The sequence below is a fragment of the Gopherus flavomarginatus genome, chromosome 3 (genome assembly GCF_025201925.1).
Source record: "Gopherus flavomarginatus isolate rGopFla2 chromosome 3, rGopFla2.mat.asm, whole genome shotgun sequence".
NCBI lineage: Eukaryota > Metazoa > Chordata > Testudines > Testudinidae > Gopherus > Gopherus flavomarginatus.
In genome coordinates, this window is record NC_066619.1 from 173,786,432 (window position 1) to 173,808,293 (window position 21,862).

The 21,862-nt window shown below is 40.0% G+C and overlaps 1 protein-coding gene across 7 annotated transcripts in view; it reads right to left on the reverse strand.

Moving 5' to 3' along the window:
- Window positions 1-3,436: 3,436 nt before the first annotated feature.
- GSTCD (glutathione S-transferase C-terminal domain containing) overlaps window positions 3,437-21,862 on the reverse strand; it is a 153,372-nt gene continuing 134,946 nt past the window's right edge. For 5 of the 7 annotated variants that reach the window (XM_050944509.1, XM_050944510.1, XM_050944507.1 and 2 more), the window contains 4 exons: window positions 18,737-18,870; window positions 16,456-16,486; window positions 10,878-10,947; window positions 3,437-5,021 (listed from right to left, as the gene is read on the reverse strand). In XM_050944509.1, coding sequence (XP_050800466.1) covers window positions 4,885-5,021; window positions 10,878-10,947; window positions 16,456-16,486; window positions 18,737-18,870 — 372 coding nt within the window. In that variant the 3' untranslated portion in view covers window positions 3,437-4,884. Of the gene's footprint in view, window positions 5,022-10,876; window positions 10,948-16,455; window positions 16,487-18,703; window positions 18,871-21,862 lie in introns of those variants that run through there. The other 2 variants (XR_007773244.1, XR_007773243.1) reach the window with 2 other exon arrangements.

Consider the following 21,862-nt stretch of genomic DNA (forward strand, 5'->3'; position numbering starts at 1 on the left):
TGCTAAAGGCCGCTGGGCTGTACAGCAGAGTCCAGGTTCCCAGCTGCCGGCTGGCGCCACATGCCAGGCTCCAGGGCTGCCGGCTGGCCCCATGGGGTTGGGATCTGCTCCTGGCCCCACTATGTGGGGTCTCCGGGCATGAGGCACTGGGCATAGGGTGTCTGTCAGGGGGAATTTGGAGGGAAGGGAGTGGGATGCTGTGGTTCTCAACCTGCGGCTCACAATGATAAATAGGTTGAGAACCACTGATCTAGAGGAATTCAGATTGAGTCACACACCAGCAAACATGGAATCACATACAATGATCACAGGTTCATGGGCGAAAACATGATTGCTGTAGAAATCACATATGGAACTTTCAACTTTACTATTATCTGTGCTTACAGAAAAGATTTAGGAACATTTGTAGAACTGAGGGACTGTCACCTTAGGTATCCAATAATCTTTCAAGGAAGAACACAATTCTAAAAAGAGAACAGGAGTACTTGTGGCACCTTAGAGACTAACAAATTTATTTGAGCATAAGCTTTTGTGGGCTACAGCCCACTTCATCGGATGCATAGACTGGAATATATAGTGAGGAGATATATATATATGTACAGAGAACGTGAAAAGGTGGGAGTTGCCCAACCAACTCTAAGAGGCTAATTAATTAAGATGAACTGTTGTCAGGAGAAAAAAAACTTTTGTAGTGATAATCAAGATAGCCCATATCAAACAGTTTAACAAGAAGGAGGATACTTAACATGGGGAAATAGATTCAATGTATGTAAAGGCTCAGCCATTCTCAGTCTCTATTTAACATTTCTAGTTCAATATGGTTCTAATAAATGAAGAACGGAAATCATGGGCAAAGCATGTTCACTAATCCCAAACAAAAATCTTAGCTGAAAAAAGCAGATAGTATGTATAAGAAAAAAGATAAAAAAAAATTTATAATAAGAATAACTGTGCCGCTTGGCAGGACCTGCTGTTTGTCACAGTTATATCATTATATTACAAGATCATATTAATCCTTTGAAGTCTGGTATCCAAAGTGCCATTTCTGCTATTGATTCCATAAGATTACTTTTGAAAGCATGTTCTAAAGGTCCATCAGACAACTAACTGGAAGTCAAGTATTCCTGTGCCTGGAAAAAATCACAATCTAGAATTTTTGCAGCCCCACGAACAAAATGTTTTACATGCATCTGTCATAAACAGATAGCTAAGGGTTAATGTCTCTTTCACCAGGAAAGGAGTAACCTGAAACACCTGACCAGAGGACCAATCAGGAAACAAGACTTTTTCAAATCTGGGTGGAGGGAAGTTTGTGTGTGAGTCCTTTGTTCTGGTCTTGTGCCTGTCTCTCTCTCGGCTATGAGAGGATTTCTGTCTCTTGTTTTCTAATCTTCTGTTTCCCAGTTGTAAGTACAAAAAAGATAAGACAGTGATTTATATGTTTTTTTTATTTTCTATTTACATGTGTGTAGTTGCTGGAATGCTTTAAATTGTATTCTTTTTGTATAAGGCTGTTTATTCAATATTCTTTTAAGCAATTGACCCTGTATTTGTCACCTTAATACAGAGAGACCATTTTTATGTATTTTTCTTTCTTTTTACATAAAGCTTTCTTTTTAAGACCTGTTGAAGTTTTTTCTTTAGTGGGGAACTCCAGGGAACTGAGTCTGTGCTCACCAGGGAATTGGTGGGAGGAAGAAGTCAGGGGGAAATCTGTGTGTGTTAGATTTACTAGCCTGACTTTGCATTCCCTCTGGGTGAAGAGGGAAGTACTTCTGTTTCCAGGACTGGAAATAGGAGAGGGTTAAATCCCTCTGTTTAGATTCACGGAGCTTGCTTCTGTGTATCTCTCCAGGAACCCAGGGAGGGAACACCTGGAAGGGAGAAGGGAAGGGAAATGGTTTATTCCCCTTTGTTGTGAGACTCAAGGAATTTGGGTCTTGGGGTCCCCAGGGAAGGTTTTGGGGGGGACCAGAGTGCCCCAAAACACTCTAATTTTTTGGGTAGTGGCAGCTTTACCAGGTCCAAGCTGGTAACTAAGCTTGGAGGTTTTCATGCTAACCCCCATATTTTGGACGCTAAGGTCCAAATCTGGGAATAGGTTATGACAGCATCACTGTAGAAACGAGTAATAAATAATTTGACAAAAAATATGTCTTTCATAATTAACTAGTAGATCAGTTTAACAGAACAATATCAAGGTCATCTTCATGCATTTCAATAAGATTGAATTAAGAAGATAATAAGGACGCAAACTGCCCGCACCCAGGATGTACGTATTTGTGTATTAGTTCCACATAAATACAGCAATGCTAAAATGTATTGAGAGATTTAGAAAGCAGCTAACTCACATAACAGAAACACAGAAAGAAAAAGGGCAGAAATAAAGACATCCACACACAGATGACTACCTTGACGTCTGCCCAGAATTTTCTTCCCCGCTTCCTAGGATTACTAGGTTTTTTTTTCCCTTTTATTCAATGGGTATCTCGTGGGCAGATGTCTGCAGATGTTAGCTCAACGTTAGCTCCCAGCCTCAGCCCCTTCTTCCTTATTCATGGATCCAAGAGAAAACAACAGGTTGTTCAAACAGAAACTCTAGAGATTTTATAAGTATGATATCAACTTATAAATGAAAGTTCATAGAAAAACCATCTGTTACAGTAGGACACTAGACTAGGCTATTGACCAGAAAAGCCTACCCCTTAAATCACTAGGCTTAAAACTAACAGCATAGGGCTTGCTTAGATAGATGTCTCTCTCTGATGCAAGCCTCTAGAGTAGACAAATGGAGCTTGCACTGTGTGATTTACCCTAGTGAGTCTTCCTTCGGTGCAACATGCAGCGAATAAAAAAATTCCTCTTTCCATACTTTATGCCTGGATTCAGTAGAAGTCAATTTATCTGAGATGGTATCCAAACTTGGAACAAGTTACTGCTGCCTCTAAAGTTACTGACTTCTCTTTGGCCATGCCTGAGAAAATACAGGAGGCATCAGATGCTGTTATATATTTGGGCTAGATTCTCAGCCCACAATGTGCAGTTTCTTCGCTGTTACTAGAATGATACAAGAATAAGATCACACTTTCCTCCCTGACCTGTCAAGAAGTTACTGTAAAAGCATCATAGTGTAGTCAAAAATTCAAGATGCGGGTACGAAGTGTAGGCCTGCATCTCTAAATGAAACAGCATGTAGGCTTCCATTGTCATTCACACAAAAGGACACCTAGACCCTTTGGAGATGTAACCATAAAATAGATGACATCCACATTGACCAAACTTTAGTTATATTTTAAACAAATTGCAAAATTCACAAATGCACCAAATCAGTAGACCCCTCAAGCAAATTCATTATATTCTATTTTGATTTGTGTTAGTGTCAGTGAATGATGCTACTAATTTAAATTAGGATATAAAGATGCTACTACACAAGAGGTTCATTTTCCTTTTACTGTAACATATATATGGTTGATATTTTCACAGGGTTCCCATAATGCAACTGTGTACAAATTTTAAATTTAGTAAAAATAAGTGAAGATGACAGATAAAAATTCAGCATTTCCAAATATAACCATTTCTCTGTTTTAGGAATGGCACAGACATCAGCCAGCACTGGCAATCAGTTTCTCAATCTAAGATGAAGAGCAATCCTTGCCAAGGTTAGCAGTGAGGTATGAGGCATATAGGTGTCATTTTTTTTTTTTTTGGTGAATAATGCAGATTCAGTGACAAACACATTTTGTGAATTCATGTCAATTTTGCCAAAATTATTTTCTTTAAAAAAATCTAAAATATCTAAATGTTTTGTTTTGACATTTTTAAATGAAACATTTTGATCTTTTGATTCAAAATTATTTTTTATTTCAAAATTTCCTTTAATTTTATTAAAAATGTTAAATGCTCAAAATGGAAACAACACATTTCAATTCAGGACAAAAAAACATTTTATTCAACCTGAAATTATTATCATCATTTGATTTACCAAAAATGTTGAAAATTTTAATTTTCAGAATAATCTGAAACATTATTTTTTCTTTTTGGTCAGCAACCAAAAAACTCTGTTACATATCCAGCTCTAATCAGGAGGCTCACACAGTGTCTGCCTGTCTGTCCGTCCAGTGGATAAACAGAAGGATTTTGCTCTCAGAGGATGTCCCCTCTCTCAGATTCCTGAGCACAAAATTCTCATGCCACATATCCAAAGAAATTTAAAATGTTAGAAACAAATTAAGAGATTAAAAATATGCATTTGATGAGTAAAATGATGCAGAAAGTATTTCAAGGATCTTTATGAAAAACAATACTGTTCAACAGTGCAGATATTTTATAACAAAAAATCAACAAATGCCATACAGTATGTACAATCTATTATTTTATAGACTGCTCATAAAAAGTCACATCATAAATATGTGACTAGATTTTTCAAATTTAAATACAAAACATTCAGCAGCTCTTACTGTCCATCTGGAGACCTACATTACTGTCAGTTAAATACTTAGCCCATGAACATAAATATGGTTTTCAGCTGTAATTTCAAATGTGAAAGCCTAGCAGAGATGGCAGTACTTAAAAGAAAATCACCTTTCCAGCAATGAAACCAAACCTTTTCCAACATTTACTGGTGGATATTACTCTGTGGACAGGTGAATGGTTCAGACGATTCTCATTATGAAAGCCAGCAGTCATTTAATAACATATTACAAGTAGGATTTGTGGTGCTCTGTAGGCAGCCAACTTTCCAAACCTTTTCCTGCTACTTCCTTTTCTGAAGACCATGGGTTCAGGATGTTTGATGTCTGCTTCCCAGCAGTTTGAACCCCTGGATGTTATCAGGCATTGTTCATGATTGATGCCTAAATTAAAATCAAATATAAATCTTTTAACCTAAATAGGGACACCCACTACCAAGTTGTTCTTTGGAGAGCAACTTTCTGGCTCCATGGACATCACTTGGACAGAGTAGTTGCATTCTTCTGCAGCCCATGCCCGATCCAGATCCACCAGCCCCATACAGTGTTTTCCTAGAATACCAGAACAAAGACAGAACATTAAAAGACTTCCTTATTTTTTAGTAGAAATTTATGATGTACAAAGAAATATTCCCTTTGGCATTAGAATCACAGAAGATCAGGGTTGGAAGAAACCTCAGGAGGTCACCTAGTCCAACCCCCTGTTCAAAGCAGGACCAACCTCAACTAAATCATCCCTGTCAGGGCTTTGTCAAGCCGGACCTTAAAAACCTCTAAGGATGGAGATTCCACCACCTCCCTAGGTAACTCATCCCAGTGCTTCACCATCCTCCTAGGGAAATAGTGTTTCCTAATATCCAATCGAGCCCTCCCACACTGAAACTTCAGACCTTTGCTTCTTGTTCTGTCATCTGCCACCACTGAAAACAGCCGCGCTCCATCCTCTTTGGATTCCCCCTTCAGGTAGTTGAAGACTGCTATCAAATCCCCCCTAACTCTTCTCTTCTGCAGACTAAACAAGCTCAGTTCCCTCAGCCTCTTCTCGTAAGTCATGTGCCGCAGCTCCCTGATCATTTTCATTGCCCTCTGCTGGACTCTCTCCAATTTGTCCACATCCTTTCTGTAGTGGGGGACCCAAGACTGGATGCAATACTCCAGATGTGGCCTCACCAGTGCCAAATAGAGGGAAATAATCACTTCCCTCAATCTGCGGGCAATGCTCCTACTAATGCAGCTCAATATGCCGTTAGCCTTCTTGGCAACAAGGGCTCACAGCTGACTCATATGCAGCTTCTCATCCACTGTAATCCCCAGGTTTTCTACAGAGCTGCTGCTTAGTCAGTCGGTCCCTAGCCTGTAGCGGTGCATGGGATTCTTCCATCCTAATTGCAGGACTCTGCACTTGACGTTGTTGAACCTCATCAAATTTTTTTTGGCCCAATCCTCCAATTTGTCTAGGTCACTCTGGACCATATTGCTACTCTCCAGTGTATCTACCTCTCCCCCCAGCTTAGTAATCCGTGAACTTGCTGAGGGTGCAAATCCATCCCATCATCCAGATCATTAATAACATTAATTAACATCGTTCAATTACTAGTGACATCAGAAAAACTTAGCAGTAAATAACTTAGAATCTAGAAGCAGCCTAATCCAGATGTACCCAAATCTCTAAATCTGCTTTCCCTCATTTCACTTATATTTTTATTTACACTCGCCAAGGGACAGTAGATAACTCCTCCCCATGGAAGTCTCTGGAACCCTTTGGCCTGCTAGGGGAGAGGCGGGCGCAAGTGGGGCAATTTGAGAGTTTTTCGGGGCTCCTGGAGCAGGGTCCTTCACTTCCTCCAGGGGCCTCGGAAAACTCTCATGGGGCTCGGGCCCCCGGAGCTTCTTCCGTTCCTGGTCTTTGGCGGCATTCAGCGGTGGGGGTCCTTCTGGGACCTGCTGCTGAAGTGCCCCAAGACCCGCGGCAAAGGGTCCTTCCGCCCTGCGACCCGCTGCCAAAGTGCTGGGTCTTCGGCAGCAATTCAGCAACAGGAGACCCCAGGTCCCTTGAATCCTCTGGGCGGCCCTGGGTCAGGATGGAATTTTTTCTGCCATAAGGCAATTGGAAGGGCACCTGGGAGTTTTTTGCCTTCCTTGCAGCACCTTCAAGCCACAGGGGGTTGAGTAGGAACACAGTTAATTTCTAACTGAGGTACTGCGGTGGAATTGTTTATTCTTTGCAACTTGCAGCCAATTTCCAGTGCAATTAAGAGAATAAAATGAATGGTTCCCAACCTTGGGCTTATGTGATAAGGTGAACCTTTGTGGGTCAAAGTTCTCACCCTGCTGCAACCCCATCCCTCTCGCAGGGGGGAAGGTGCTAGCACTGAGAGAGAGTAGAGTACTGGGGGGTAGGCTGAGGAGAGCCTAGCCTCCATTGTGAGCCTACCTAATGCCAATTATGGATTATATGGTAAAGATCCCTGTAACCCTTGTATTGAAACCAATTAAATGCCCGGTATTGGAGAGTATGAATAGTGGGCAGGTAGTGCCCCCTCCCCTGTGTTACAGTTTAATAAAAATTGCAGACTGTCGCTTAATTCTATGTATGTCTCTGTCCGCATCAGTTACATACAGTCTAATTACTTCTAGAAATGGAAACGAAAACTTCATTTTAGAAACATATTTGGGAATAAATCTGAGCAACTGTAGAGGAAAAGTCTGAATTGTTCTTGGTTTAGAATTTTGTAGGATAGTAAAATAAAGCCAAAGGTATATGTTTTCTGTACAGATTTCAGGTGAATATTATTCAATACATTTGGTTCCTATCTATGTCCAAACTATCTGAATGATAATTCACAGAAAAGGTGGAACTTTCAGCATTTTCACAACTCTTACAAGAAAGTTTCATCAGTTTCTTGAGATGTATTAAAGATTCATGATTATAAAGTCCTGAACAAGATGCAAAAGCTACTATAGCCTCTCCTTTTCATGTTCCTATGCTCTTACCTATGTCTTGATAAAATAATACAATTTAATGCATTTGGGATTGGAGAGTCATTACAGTACATTCCACAAAATCTGGTGCACAGATGCAGAACTGCATATCATATTTAAACATTTCTCTTTAAATATTAAGCTGTACTGAGTTCAATCTACTTACTATTTTTCCATAACAAATGGATGGTCACAAGCATTTTCTTCTGCATAATTAAAACGCAGATTGCTGAGTTACACAGAAAACATAATGCTTCACCTCTACTAAGATGGTTCCAGTGGTTGGTGGAATTTGGACCCCTCAGCTGATTTTAACATGAACACGGCTAATTCTGACTGGTGGCTTTGAACACAATAGAGACACAGATTGGTTAGGAGTGATTAATGGGGTAGGGTGGGTGGGAATAGTTCAGGGATGTGACAGTCCGGCAGGTATATTTGCTTCCCTGATATAGATCTTCCCCTACCACTCCCATTTTGGCAAATGGATTACAAATCTTGCCAAGCTTGGTCTGTGTTTAGTTGCACTGTAGCACTGATCCCTGTGTTTGGGGTTAGGAAGAAAATGTCCTTCCATGGCAGACTGACAAACTTCTGTGCACATGTACGCACCATGTGATTATAGTGAAGTCATTGTTACTTATTGTTCATCTGGGAGTCTGGGTTGGAATATCTGTCACAACTTGGGTCCTGTTCCCCTGCTGGTCTCACTGGGATTTATCTTAGATATATGAGCCAGTACTGGGATCAGATAGGGATTACTAGGTAGGCTGGGTTGATACTTGTGACATCACTGCTTGGGCCTGGATGCTATTATTGGGCACAATGTGTATCAAAATGCCCAGTTTGCACCACAGGGAAGAGTGGGAAAGGAAGTGATTATGTTCTGATGGAGGAGGTACAGAGGTCTTCATTATTTAACAGGGAATTATGTTTTTCTCGGTAACTGTTTGGGTTAAATCAGCAATTTTTTCATCACAGATACCCGACAGTAATTGGTACTATATAACTACCACTGATAGATAAACAGGCTGAACTGTTGTGACCAGGTGAGGTGTTTAAATTTGAGGTGTTTATCTGGTGACATGTGAGCAGTATGAAAAGTCAATAAACCCGTACTATTTTACAGAAGTTGTGTGACCCACAGTAAGCATTGCTACATATATCATTTTTTCTCAACCTTAAAAGACTGGAAAAAAATGCAGAATAAGCCACTTTCTCACTATCTACAAATATAGAAAAAAAGACACACACATCCCTCCAAAATTCTTCCCATGCTTTCAATCATTTAAAACTCTTTGTTAAAAAGAAAATCTGAAGTGCATTTGATGTAGCTTTTTAATACCTGATCTTGTCTTGTCAAAAGAACATGAATCTAACATAAATGTGGTCTGACCTTCAGTTTAAACAAAACTTAATCCACAGCAACCACACCTCCATAAACATTTTTCAATAGAATAGAATAGTCTACTGTCTAATGGAATGGAATGGAAAAGAATAGAATAGAAAAACTTGTTAGTTTTAAAATAAAAATACCAATGAAGTTTTTTTTTTCTCCTTGGGGAAACAAGTTTGTGAGGAAAAATGTACAATTTCTATGAGACAGAGAACATACAAAAAGTTGAAAATTCAAAAACACCTGACATTTGTATCAAAAGGCTGACAGAAGCTCATTTGCTGTCCCTTCCCTCTCTTTTGAACTGGCAGTTTCCTTCTCATCTCCCATGGCTATCTCACAAGCAAAAGAGAAGACACCCTTCTCAGTAGGTGGAGTATAATTGTCAGCTGTAACCCTGACAATTTTTTTTCTGTCTAAATACAGTGGGATAGCAAAATAATCATACCTATTTTTAAGTAAAATTGGAAATTATCTCAGAATCTGCAGTATTTTCTTTAGTAGTCTGAACTATAGGAAATACCTTGAATACCGCAAGTGCAGCTTTTAAAAATGTATTTAGATTAGTTGCTCCTACTGCCTTTGATGTATTTCATAAGTGGTTTTGAGCCAAGAATATCCATCTTAACTCCCCAACAGCGTCTGCCCTATCTTGGCTTGAATTGTTGTTGGTTTTTGTATTTGAAACTAGTTTGTAGTCTCCCTTTTCCATTTAGAAAATTAAGTATTGCAGAGGAATAATACATCCATCTGCCACAGCTAAGCTAATTCTTTATCCGCTCTTGAACATCTGTCATTTGTTACTATTCTATACAAGAGCTAGAGAGGGACTTGAGCTGTAAGATGTAGTTCTAGATTCAGATATTATCCAGTGAATGTCTATGTTTTGGGGACATTTCCATCTGGGATCTAGTAAAAGCCTTTCCTTGAAAAAACAATAGCCTTCCTCTTTACTTTGGATCAGCCCCTCTTTTTTAATTAATACATGTCTGACTTGAGCCATAATGGCCAACAGGTGAGGGCATTTTCCAGCACTTAATGAGTCACTGAAGGAAGTGAGAGACTAATGCACATTGCCCAGCTGGTCATTAATTGCACAACCCGTAGGTAGTTTTTGCTATTATATACCACGACAATATAAAAATGTAAAACAAAAAAACATAATTTATTATTTAATACATCAAATAGCTAAAAGCTGAACTGCACATTACCACAGATATTAGTTTTTTTCCACAAACAGTAGATAACAGAATAGTACCAAATAGTAGATCAGTTAGAAGCCAGTACACTAACCATTCTCAGAACGCTGCTAGATTTAATTATCCTTATTTAGTCTTTAAAAATTCACTCTGACTAATGTATCTAGCTTGTTCTTACTAGTGAAGTTCAGTATATAGGTCTGTCCTTCCTGTATCTTTCCTTGATATTTCCCTTCATAGAGGAGTTACAGCAACTTCCTTTCTGGTCACTTAAGTCCTTCAATTTCAAAGAAGTTCTCAGTATCTCTGCTAAAGATATTCCTATCTTTGCTACTTTCTGCACAATTCTTGGACAGTTCCCATCTGGCCTTAGATGTTTGTCAGAGACTTTTTTAAATGATTTATCACCAACTACTATATCATGTTTAATATATCTAGGGGTTTCATACTGCCACCCATTGCCAGAGTCTCTAAATACTTTTCACGGGCGCTAGATTGGCTTTAGAGAGGTCTCTAGTGAACTTCAGGAAGTCTTCTCCCTTTTCAGGGTATAGAGGGGGAAGGAGCTGGTGCAGAGACATAATGATCAATAAAATGTCAAATTATACTCTAGCTCATATTTTAAAAACTTCAGCCAGGAAAAATGCTTCACTACCACAGTGAAAAAAGATGCAACAATAGAAACACTCACTGCTGTAAGTGTGCTGAGAAAATAGCAATTTAATTCTCTATTGATAAATGTACCGGTGCTTCCCATATAGCATAAGCTCAGCCCATCACAAAATACATTGCGCATATTCTACACAACAGCTGATCTGTGGAAATGCATACCTATTAGTCTGCGTTTGGGTGGAAGCTGAACAGCTGTCTGATCTGCAAATCTGCAAAGAATCATGTGCTCCTAGAATAAAAAGTACAGAAATATGGTTTTATGTCATTACTCTTTAAAACAGTTATTTAATTTCAACATAAAAAAACATATTTAAACATTCAAAGGTACCAGAAAACTATGTGTATTGAATATTTTTCTATTAAAATTAATTTATACTTGTACTTATTTCAGCTCCACTTCAGCCTTTGAAAGTGTATATTTTTGGGGCAGTGAGTTTGTCTCTGGATCAGACTTCTCTATTTCCATTCAGCAGGGGAACTGCATACAGTCCCCTACAACAGGGCAGTGTTTTTGGGTAGCATACTTCAGGCTGCTTAAGCCCTTCCCATACGCACCAGTTGGCAGCCAAGCCATCCTGCTGCCACAGGGTGAGTCTTGGACCTCCTCTTCCCATTTGTGGGTAGCATTCAAACTGGAGTGCAGGGGCACTCAAACATCCTGCGTCTCCTATCAGTAATGATTCCGAAGCAGGAAAGAATCACCATCACCCTTGTTGGGGATAGGTCAACGTTCCATTGCTCAAATTCCACCCAAATCAGTATAGAGTCAATTTGAAATTGGACGTCAGTGTTCCATACCTTGACGTGCGGAAATTCTCTTAACTCTATAGCACAAAATAAATTTAAACAAAAGTAGAAACCTCCTTGTAAGATATCAAGAACTAACTCTGACTTCCATTTTTAGCCTCTGGCTAGCAAAACAAATGAAGCAAGGGTAGATAAGTTAACCATTCTTGCAGTGGGAGGGCGAAAGATTATGATGCAATGACAACTAAAAAGAATGCTCCTAAAAACTATACTAAGTGGGACAGCTGAAATTTCAAGTGCTAAGACCTAGCAACCACAACCAGAGCCAGTGCTAGGCATTAGCAGACTAAGCAATTGCTTAAGGCCCCAAGCAGCAAAACGGAGGCCCCTATTCACTTTTTATTATGTGTTGGGAGGGGCAAAACATTCCTGCTTAGGGTCCCCAAAGGGCTAGCACCACCTCTGGCAAGAACTATTTCAGAATTGTCCAGCTTTATAGGGCCCTCTGTAATGTCAGATGGCAATACAGACATGAGAAACTTTTCTATGGAACGTAACAGAGAACTAAAGTTAGAGGTCTGATAATGAGCACTATTTTCTTAAATCAAACTAAGCTATCCTTCCATTCTTGGTTATTCACAGAATCAGAGAACATCAGGGTTGAAAAGGAACCTCAGGAGGTCATCTAGTCCAACCCCTTGCTCAAAGCTGGACCAATCCCCAACTAAATCATCCCAGCCAGGGTTTTGTCAAGCCTGACCTTAAAAACCTTTAGGGAAGGAGATTCCACCACCTCCTAGGTAACCCATTCCAGTGCTTCAGCACACTCCTAGTGAAATAGCATTTCCTAATATCCAACTTAGACCTTCCCCACTGCAACCTGAGACCATTACTAATATAAAGAGATGATGTTTAAAGGCTCAGTCCCTGCATTAGGTGAAGGGAGGGCAAGCTCAGATGTATCTGCCTGACTTCTAAGGTTTTACCAGCTATTAGGGCTGCTGGAGCAGCTGTTTGGGAAGCTTAAAGAAGCTGGAGCAGTTGGTTAGGGCAGGAGGAGCTGCTAAGAGAAAAACCCCAGATTAAGACATCAGGCAGAGGCTTCCAAAAGCACCTGGCTTTGATACAGGAGGGGCAGTCGGAGCTAGGGGGAGAGGTACTGGAGGAGTCTCCAGTTAAGGGAAAGCAGCAACAAGTAAAAACAACTCTGAGCTGGGAAGCTAAGCAGTTGTCATTTCAGTGAATGAATAAAGGGTAGCTCCTATATCTCAGGCTGAAACATAGCCTAGGTAGGGCCACACTCCAACTTAAAAATCTCCAAAGAAACAGGCTCAGCTCAATTTTCTCATATAAAGAATGAGCCACCCAACCCAGAGAGTCCACTGCCCCCGCCAGCTCCGCAGCTTGTCAAACCAGATCTGAACTCTGAGGTAAGCATTATCACTCAACTAACTTGAAAAATGAGGACTGGCTTGTGAATACACAAAAACATCTGACTTTTCTGTGAAAACAACCTGGAAGTTTAACTGGTGTCCAGGTAATGACTATGTAATTTCCCCTTCAAAAAAACAGCAACCTGTCACATTTCCTGATGGTAGATATGGTGCAGCCATTATCAGGCCAACAATCATCATAATTAAAACTATCCAGCTTTTCGTGAAGTTAACTTGCTCTCTGGAGAGAGCAAATTCTGCTAAGCTGTCAAAGCTAAATATGTGAAGTAGTTTGGTTCCTACCTTCCAACAATCCCTCAAGGAAAGATAAAAAATGTAGCCTCTGAGTGTCTTTTGGTGCAAGCCTACAACCATCATAGCCCTAGTTTTGCAATTTTAACCTCTAATGAATCAAGGCAAAATGTTCCCATCAGAAAAGTAAACTGATCACAGGTAGACCAAGGTGACCAACAGTGAATGGATCCCATATACATAGAGAGGTTATATCCCTGCTGGTCCATTATAAGTCTTGTTATGTACAAATAAAGTAAATTGGTTTAAAAAAATCAGATTTATCATTATATGGGAACTGTCATTCTTCTTGATGTCTCCATGGATCTCTCAAAGGAAGATAAGAAAAATGAATTTAAGATGGGAACTAAAGGACACAGACAATGTCTGCCGATCACATTTGAACTTTAGTCACTAGCCAATAATTTTAACCAATATATTAATATGATACATTAAGATGCTTATAGCTATCTGTATAACCAAAGTTAATTATAATTAAAGCCATGATGTTGTTGCAGAAACTATAATTTTCAGCACCCACTGCAACTGTTTTTGCAATGCCACTCACTGAAATTTGGCCCAGCCACCGCTCTGTTATGACAGGGGGCAGTCAGGTGAAATTTATGTTGTGATGCAGCACCACTAGGGCTCCCCCTGGCCCCAGCCCTATGGAAGGCACAAGCACTAGCACCGTTCCCACACACCAGCAGCCACAGTTGAAGTCTTCAAGGTCGTGCTGGAGCTGCTGCTGCTCTGCAGGGTTAGCATTGCGATCTGGTGCATGGGGTCATAATGCCACTGAAATTTGTCCTGGCTGCCCTTCTGTCATGATGGCAGAGTGAAAAGGCCAAATTTCAGTGAGTAATCTTGTGCCAGCCTCCCACAGCACCTCCAGGGGTCTCTGAGTAGGAACTGGGTGCAGGGCTTCAGGCCCTCTCATACCATCAGCATTGGTGGAAAGGGGCTGTATCCACAGGTGTGCCCCCCCACAACCACCAGGCCTCCAAGCATGGAGGCAGTGGTGGAAGCAGACCATGATGATGATCTCAAGGACTTTGCCTTCCACAGCTGACAGTGAGAGGAGTTGGATGGAGCGGCCTGTGCCTCCTGCATGGGTGGGAAAGGGAACTGGAGCTACCAGCCCCCAACAGGGGCTTCAGAAGTGGGGGCCTCTGTTTAAGGTAGAGTGGCCTGTTAACAACTCTGCAGTCATAGGACAAAAGGAGGGAGTTAGTGGGTTGTTGCAATAAGCCATAAATCCAGTGTGTCTGTTCAGTCTATGACTTTCATTGTCTTGCAGAGTTATGAATTTAATTTTCCAGGCTCGTCTTTTGAAAGTGTTGTACATCTTTCCTTTAAGGATGACTAAATGCAAGGTGGAACAGATTGTTTAGCATAAGTAGTTAACATTTAGCTGTGACACTCGCAATACCTTTCCCAGACCTGAAGAAGAGCTCTGTGTGGCTCGAAAGCTTGCCTCTCTCACCAACAGAAGTTGGTCCAATAACAGTTACTACTTCACCCACTTCATCTTTCTAATATGCTGGGGACGACATGGCTACAACTACAATGCATGTGACAACCTAACAGTCCTCAGACTTAACTTATTTGTAAATCTGTCCCAAAAAACTTTTACAACATTGACAAGGAGTTTGTAAAAGCACTTTAAAAGTGACATTGACAAGAGATATTAAGATTGTTTATTTCTCTGGACACAGAATGCTAGGGGCGGAAAGGAACGTGGTTTTTTCTTCCTACTGTTCAAGTCTGAGGAGGTTTCTCAAGGTTCTAGGGACTTTCTGCAGTTAAATTACTGTGTAACATCAAGAAACCTAAGATGTCCACAGGGAGATCTGAGAAGACAAAGGAAAAATGCTGGTGAGCATTTCCAAGGTAGGTCCTCCAAATACAGGATCATTACAGATAGAGGCGACACATAGTGATAGTGTGCGGGGGGAGGAGATAAGAGTGGGCAGAATGTAAAGGTTTCAGGGAAGGGCATATAAGCCCTGGCAGAAATCTGAGGGGGCATGTTACCCTGTGTGACCCCCCACATCACCTCTGATTACAGAAGAAGTGAAAACTGGCTCAAGAATTGCATTTAAGGAAGGTATCAGAGGGGTAGCCGTATTAGTCTGGATCTGTAAAAGAAGCAAAGAGTCCTGTGGCACCTTATAGACTAACAGATGTTTTGGAGCATGAGCTTTCGTGGGTGAATTCCCACTTCGTCGGATGCATGTAGTAGAAATTTCCAGGGGCAGGTATAGATATGTAAGCAAGAAGCTGGCTAGAGATAACGAGGTTAGTTCAATCAGGGAGTATGAGGCCCTCTTCTAGCAGTTGAGGTGTGAAAACCAAGGGAGGAGAAACTGCTGCCATTGTATAAGGAAGCAAATTTAGGCAAAAGAAATGGTAAAATCCATTAATCCATGAATGAGAATTCACTATTGAACAAAAAGTCCTCTTATTTTGAAATCAAAAATTTTAATTAACACTACACCCAGTCACACACAGGAGAATGATTAGAGAAAGAGAGTAATACAACTAGTCAAAGGTTTGTTGATCAATGACTTTTTAAACTCATCTTAAATCAAATATGACATATTAAATGTATATTAAATATTTTAGAAAGCCATTTTAATTAAAATAATAACTAAAACAATCTTAGTAAAGAATTGTAGTTATTATTTATTCCTATTTATAAAAGTGCCTATCCAATGCTCAAGGTGCAAATTAAGGAAAAGCACTATCATTAGACAGAGAAAAATCTGAAGCTTACAATAGACTGTATCGCCTTTAATAGGCTGCTGTACAGAAAGAAAGCTAGTTCTTTAAATATTTTTCAGATAAGAGCTATTGGAAAATGAGTTCTCTAGAAGCAAGCAGTATACAAAACATTCTTCTATACATTTAGTTAGGTCTATACACCTAAGAACAATCAATATGTACACAAAGTCTATACAATGAGTGGTATCCAGAAGATTTTAAATGAAACGTGTCAAAACATGAATCTTAGGGGTGTTTTATTTATCTTTACTAAGGAATATAGTTCTTTTATGGAGAAATCATCTGATTTTATTTTATTGAAAATAAGCCTTTTTTAAAAAGTGGAAGGAATGTGAGTAGATCTGAATTACTAAACATTATTACATTGTGTATTCATCCTCATAATTAAAAGATAAATTAATTCCCTACAAACCACAGGGAAAATGCAGAAAAGGGCACAAAAAAACAGAAAATCTAACCACAGAAATACCTTTACATACCTTATAGGATAAAACTTCCTTGAACTGATGACTGAAACAGAAAAAGAGATTGATTCAATCAACATTGGAAATAACCAAGATTGAAAACAGAAGTAATTTTTAAACACTTGACTGAATTTTAAACAAAATATTTTTATCTGGAGGCTGTGAAGCTGTATTCAGAAGCAGAAACTATGACAGCTTTAGTTCACTTGAGAAGAAAAGGCACATTATATGTAATTTTATGTTTTATTGTACTATTTATTGAAGTTTTCTCTTTAACCTTTATAAATACTACACATTTTTATAAAACTGGCTTTGTCCATATTTTACATAAATACTCTATATCGTAGTCACATATATCCTTACAGCAGCAGTTCGCAAACTGTGGGTTGGGAGCCCAAAGTGGGTCATGACCCCGTTTTAATGGGGTCACCAAGGCTGGTGTTAGACTTGCTGGGGCCCAGAGCCAAAGCCCAAGCCTCACTACCGGGGGCCAAAGGTGAAGGCCAGCACAGTGGGGTTTGGGCGGCTTTGCCCCGCCCCCCCACCCCCCGCTTGAGTGGGCTCAGGCTTCAGTACCCCCTCCTGGGGTCATGTAGTAATTTTTGTTGTCAGAAGGGGGCTTCAGTGCAATGAAGTTTGAGAACCGCTGCCCTACAGTATATACACACATGCCTTTTGTGTCTGCCATACCACAGAACTGCATTATTTGTCACTAGAATTGAATTAAATACTTTGCGCCCAGTTATTGTGGAATGTTTTCTAATATTACCAACTTTAAGAAAATTAAATTGTAGTCCCAAGGCTGAATTGCTACACTGAGAGATAGATAGTCTCTTATGTGCTTTAGAGCCTTTAAAATTGTATATGTTAATAAAAACATAACACTTTGCATTTCTACAGCACCTTTGAGCAAAAGATCTCAAACATCTTCACAAACCTTAATGAATTTCCAGTCTAAAATTGTAATTAACTTGAAGTTAAATGATAGCATCTAAGTCAACCTTTAAAAAATAAGTTGAAAGTAGTTTCTAATATAATATCTGCTTCTAAATCCCTCTGCCCATTTTTGCAACTTCAGTTGTATTATCCTGTTTTAAATATTTTTTCTTCCTTCCTGCTTCCTAAAAGAGGGAAACAAACAAAAGAGGAAACATACTATACAAGATATAGAACAAAACTGGGGGAACATAAAGTGCTGTCAAATGCACAAAGTCATCAAACTGAAAAAACAAATAGTTATTCTTTAATCGCTTTCAGTTACAGCAATCTTAGATGTTTCTTGTAAAAGCAGTAATAAAAATATTTTCAAACAAAAATTTGATGAATCCCTTTTAAGATAGAAAGACTTATTTATGTCAGACAATATAGACCCAAAGGGTGTTGTATTTTCTAATAAAACTCAAATTTTATAACCTTGGAAATTCAAAAGGTAAGAGTCTACTTAAAACCATAAACGAGTCTGAAAGTATGAAAATACACTATTAAAGCTACTGAATCTTAACTCTGTCCTGAAACACTATAGCCTTCATTCCCATACACCCACTTCTTAAGATGTGTTATTTTTCGACCAACGGCATTAAAAAGGCCAAAGCCTAAGGGTTATGATCATGGACATATTAAATCTGGAGAAGACAATAAGTACAGTTTGTGGTAGAAATATCAAAAAGATTAACCTAAGAATAGTGGGCTTGATTGACCAGTTATTACCTTAGTTTTATGCCAATGTAAATCCACCAAAATCAATGGGGTTTCACTGGTGGTGAACTGCAGCGACATATTTGTCAATCAGTCCCATTGTAACTGACTGCATACATATTATGTGTCTAAGACTGAGTGTGATACTCCCCCCACCACACACACACATCTCAATACCCATTACCATTTTCATGAAATTTCCATAAATTCATTATTTTGGGGTTGGAGGATAGTACAGTACATGTTGATTCACTAGCACAGTATCTAACAACAATTACATAATTGGTGGTATATAAAATCTTTGTGAACTGTGTTAAATAGCTGTCTTAACACCAATCTATGAATTAGTAAAGTATCCCTTTTCTCAGTGGAGTGCGTATTTCTGGAAGGAAGGCTGTAGGTATTTTTGTGGTCACTGATGCGGTGAACCTGTTTGTCCTGGACAGTTAAAGTCAACATATAGTTTTTCAGTGTTGACACAGCAACTTTATAGGGCAGAGTTAAGATTCTTTGTCCATTTACACACTTTTGATTTTTTCCCCTCTTTATAGTGCAAATTTAACTTTACATTTCCAGTCCCTTGTACGAATAGATTCTTCACCTTCGTGGAAATGTAAATTTCACTGTGTTCTGAATGAAACCATAACAGCAAGGGCAGATGACAAAGGCTGCATGAGCCTTGATGCAATGCTCAATCACCATATCTGTTGCCACGCCACAAGCATGCAGAGCCACCTAAAATATATATGAAAAAAGAGACCTTAACAGCATTGTTCTGTTCACTTACAACTCTATTTCTTAGCAGTTTTCTGGCTGACAGAATTATCTGAAAATGAAAAAAAATTCCCCATGCACTGCAGTGCAAGCTACCGGGTGAGGCAAGAGCCTATTTCCAACTACTCACCTTGTGTGCCTCATGGCTCTGTCAGACATTTCTTTTGCTCATTTTACCAAGGGAACTTCATGAATCATTCATGTTGGTGGAGAAACTATAGCTGCTGAACTAAAGTTACTTGCCAATGACATTTTACAGTAGGTGCCATACCAACTCAACCGAAGATACATATAAAATACATTTTAAAACAAACTCTCATGCTGGTTAGTGAACAATTTCAGTCCAAGTAAGAAATCCTTAGAAATGTACAGAAATATTTTAAAGCTAGATTTTATAATAAAAACAATGTGTGAAATACAATAATCAGGAACACACATATAGGTCATATTATGTATCATCTCTCATTGAAAGAAAATCTTAACACACTTTTGACTATTTGGTTTCCATAAAGCCAAGAAAGAGGAAAAATATATTTAATCAAATTTAGGTTAATGAGACACAGCACCTTTATAGCTGAGGTATTTGGTAAACAGGTATTTGTTTGTCAGAGACCATAAGCAGGCAAAGATTTTGTCATTCCATTGTAATTTTCTTTCTTTCTTTCTTTCGAGATGCATTTGTACACCAGGAAAAAACATTTAACATGTCTTTTAATCATGACAGGCCAGATTGTGGGTGTGTGTGAATGTGAAATACAGAAGGAGGCTCCACCTCTCACATCTCTGCGGGCTTGTCTACATCAGAAAGTTGCAGCGCTGGTGAGGGAGTTACAGCGCTGCAACTTAGGAGGTGTACACATCTGCAGGGCACCACCAGCGCTGCAACTCCCTGTTTGCAGCGCTGGCCGTACTCCCGTTTTGTCTCGGGTGTAGAGGATCCAGCGCTGGTGATCCAGCGCTGGTAATCAAGTATAGTCACTTACCAGCGCTTTTCTTGACCTCCGTGGAATAAGCAGGTATCCCAGCATACCTGAGGAAGCCTCTGGTAATCAAGCTGGTCTCCTTCCCCAGCTTGCTCTCGCGTTCCCCGAACCCCGAGCAAGCAGGTCTCCTTCCCGGCGGTTTGCTGGGTGGTTCCGGGAACGCGAGAGCAAACCGGGGAAGGAGACCAGCTTCGCCGCGGTTTGCTCTCGCGTTCCGCGAACCACCCTGCAAACCGCAGGGAAGGAGACCTGCTTGTTCGGGGAACGCGAGAGCAAACCGCGGCGAAGCTGGTCTCCTTCCCCGGTTTGCTCTCGCGTTCGCCGAACCCCCGAGCAAGCAGGTCTCCTTCCCTGCGGTTTGCAGGGTGGTTCGCGGAACGCGAGAGCAAACCGGGGAAGGAGACCAGCTTCGCCGCGGTTTGCTCTCGCGTTCCCCGAACAAGCAGGTCTCCTTCCCTGCGGTTTGCAGGGTGGTTCGCGGAACGCGAGAGCAAACCGCGGCGAAGCTGGTCTCCTTCCCCGGTTTGCTCTCGCCTTCCCCAAAACCCCTTGAAGCCGCCCAACAGCGCTGCAGTGTGGCCACATCTAACACCACTTGCAGCGCTGGTTGCTGTAAGTGTGGCCACTCTGCAGCGCTGGCCCTATACAGCTGTACTAATACAGCTGTAACAACCAGCGCTGCAAAATTTTAGATGTAGACATGGCCTGCAAGTGCTAGTCATAACTACACTCACTGTGGAAAGCAGGTCAGCTCCTTTGACACAAAAGGGGCAGGAGGAGGTGGGGTCATTTATCCACCCCAAGCCCAAAGAGTGGGCTAGGCACACCGGGAAGAACAGGCTGTCATGGGTATTTTTAGTAAAAGTCAAGGACAGGTCACAGGCTTCCATGAATTTTTCATTATTGCCCGTGATCTATCGGTGACTTTTACTAAATATATCCATGACAAAAACTTAGCCTTAATGATAAGGGACAAAACTGTAGCTTTTAAAAAAATGAGAATTTACAGAAATAAATTTTCCTTATATCAACATTTTGTTTATATATTTTTCTCTATAGGAACTTGTGCATAAAAACAGGCTCTTTCTGCCTTAAGTATTAATCTGTTCCTCCTGCTTATTCCTAACACGGTATCACAATTCTGTTTGACTACACGATTGGCTAAGATGAAAATTACGTCATAGACTCTGATTTCATGTGGAGAACAAGCAACAGGAACAAATGAACCCTTAAGGCACAAAGATCATGTTCTCATTTACATTTTCTTAACAGAAAATAAAGAAAGAAAACAATCCAGAACATAACAAATTTCTCAGATTCTCCTAGCAATGGAAAAAATGCTAATCAGCCACCATTTTTAGTCATTCGTTAAAATTCTTTTAAGTGCTGGGAGGAAACAAAACAAAAAAAGAAATAAGCTAGAACTGCTTCTATAAAGTGTTTCATAGGAGATCAGCAGATCTTTAACAAATAGTAAAAACTAGTATGCGGTATGAGAGGTGAGCTGAGGCTTTGGTTGTGATTTATAATTAGTAGTTAAGATGTTTTCTGTGACTGTATTGACTTGTTAGTATTTCTTGACATACATTGATCTGTGAATAATTTAATTCGATTCCCAGGCACTGAAGCCTTGATCTTAGATCAGTTTTCCAATATGTGACCTTTTGGATACAGGGCTCAAGTGGATTAAATTCCATTCCTCCTTGAGGGACACGGCTTATAATATGCAAGATGAAACATTTCAACCATCTAAAAGTGATGAGAAAGACAGGTGACGTACCACGGTGATATTTCAAAACTTTCTGTACCACATGAGCATGTTATAAAAACCTGAACACACATTCTGTGGAAGATTAGTTAGTAAAAAAGACTAGATTGATGCACAGAAATTCAGGAACAATTTATGGCCTTGATCTTGAGAGATTTAAGTTCCAGATAACTAACAGGTTCTCAGTAGTGCTCAAAATCTA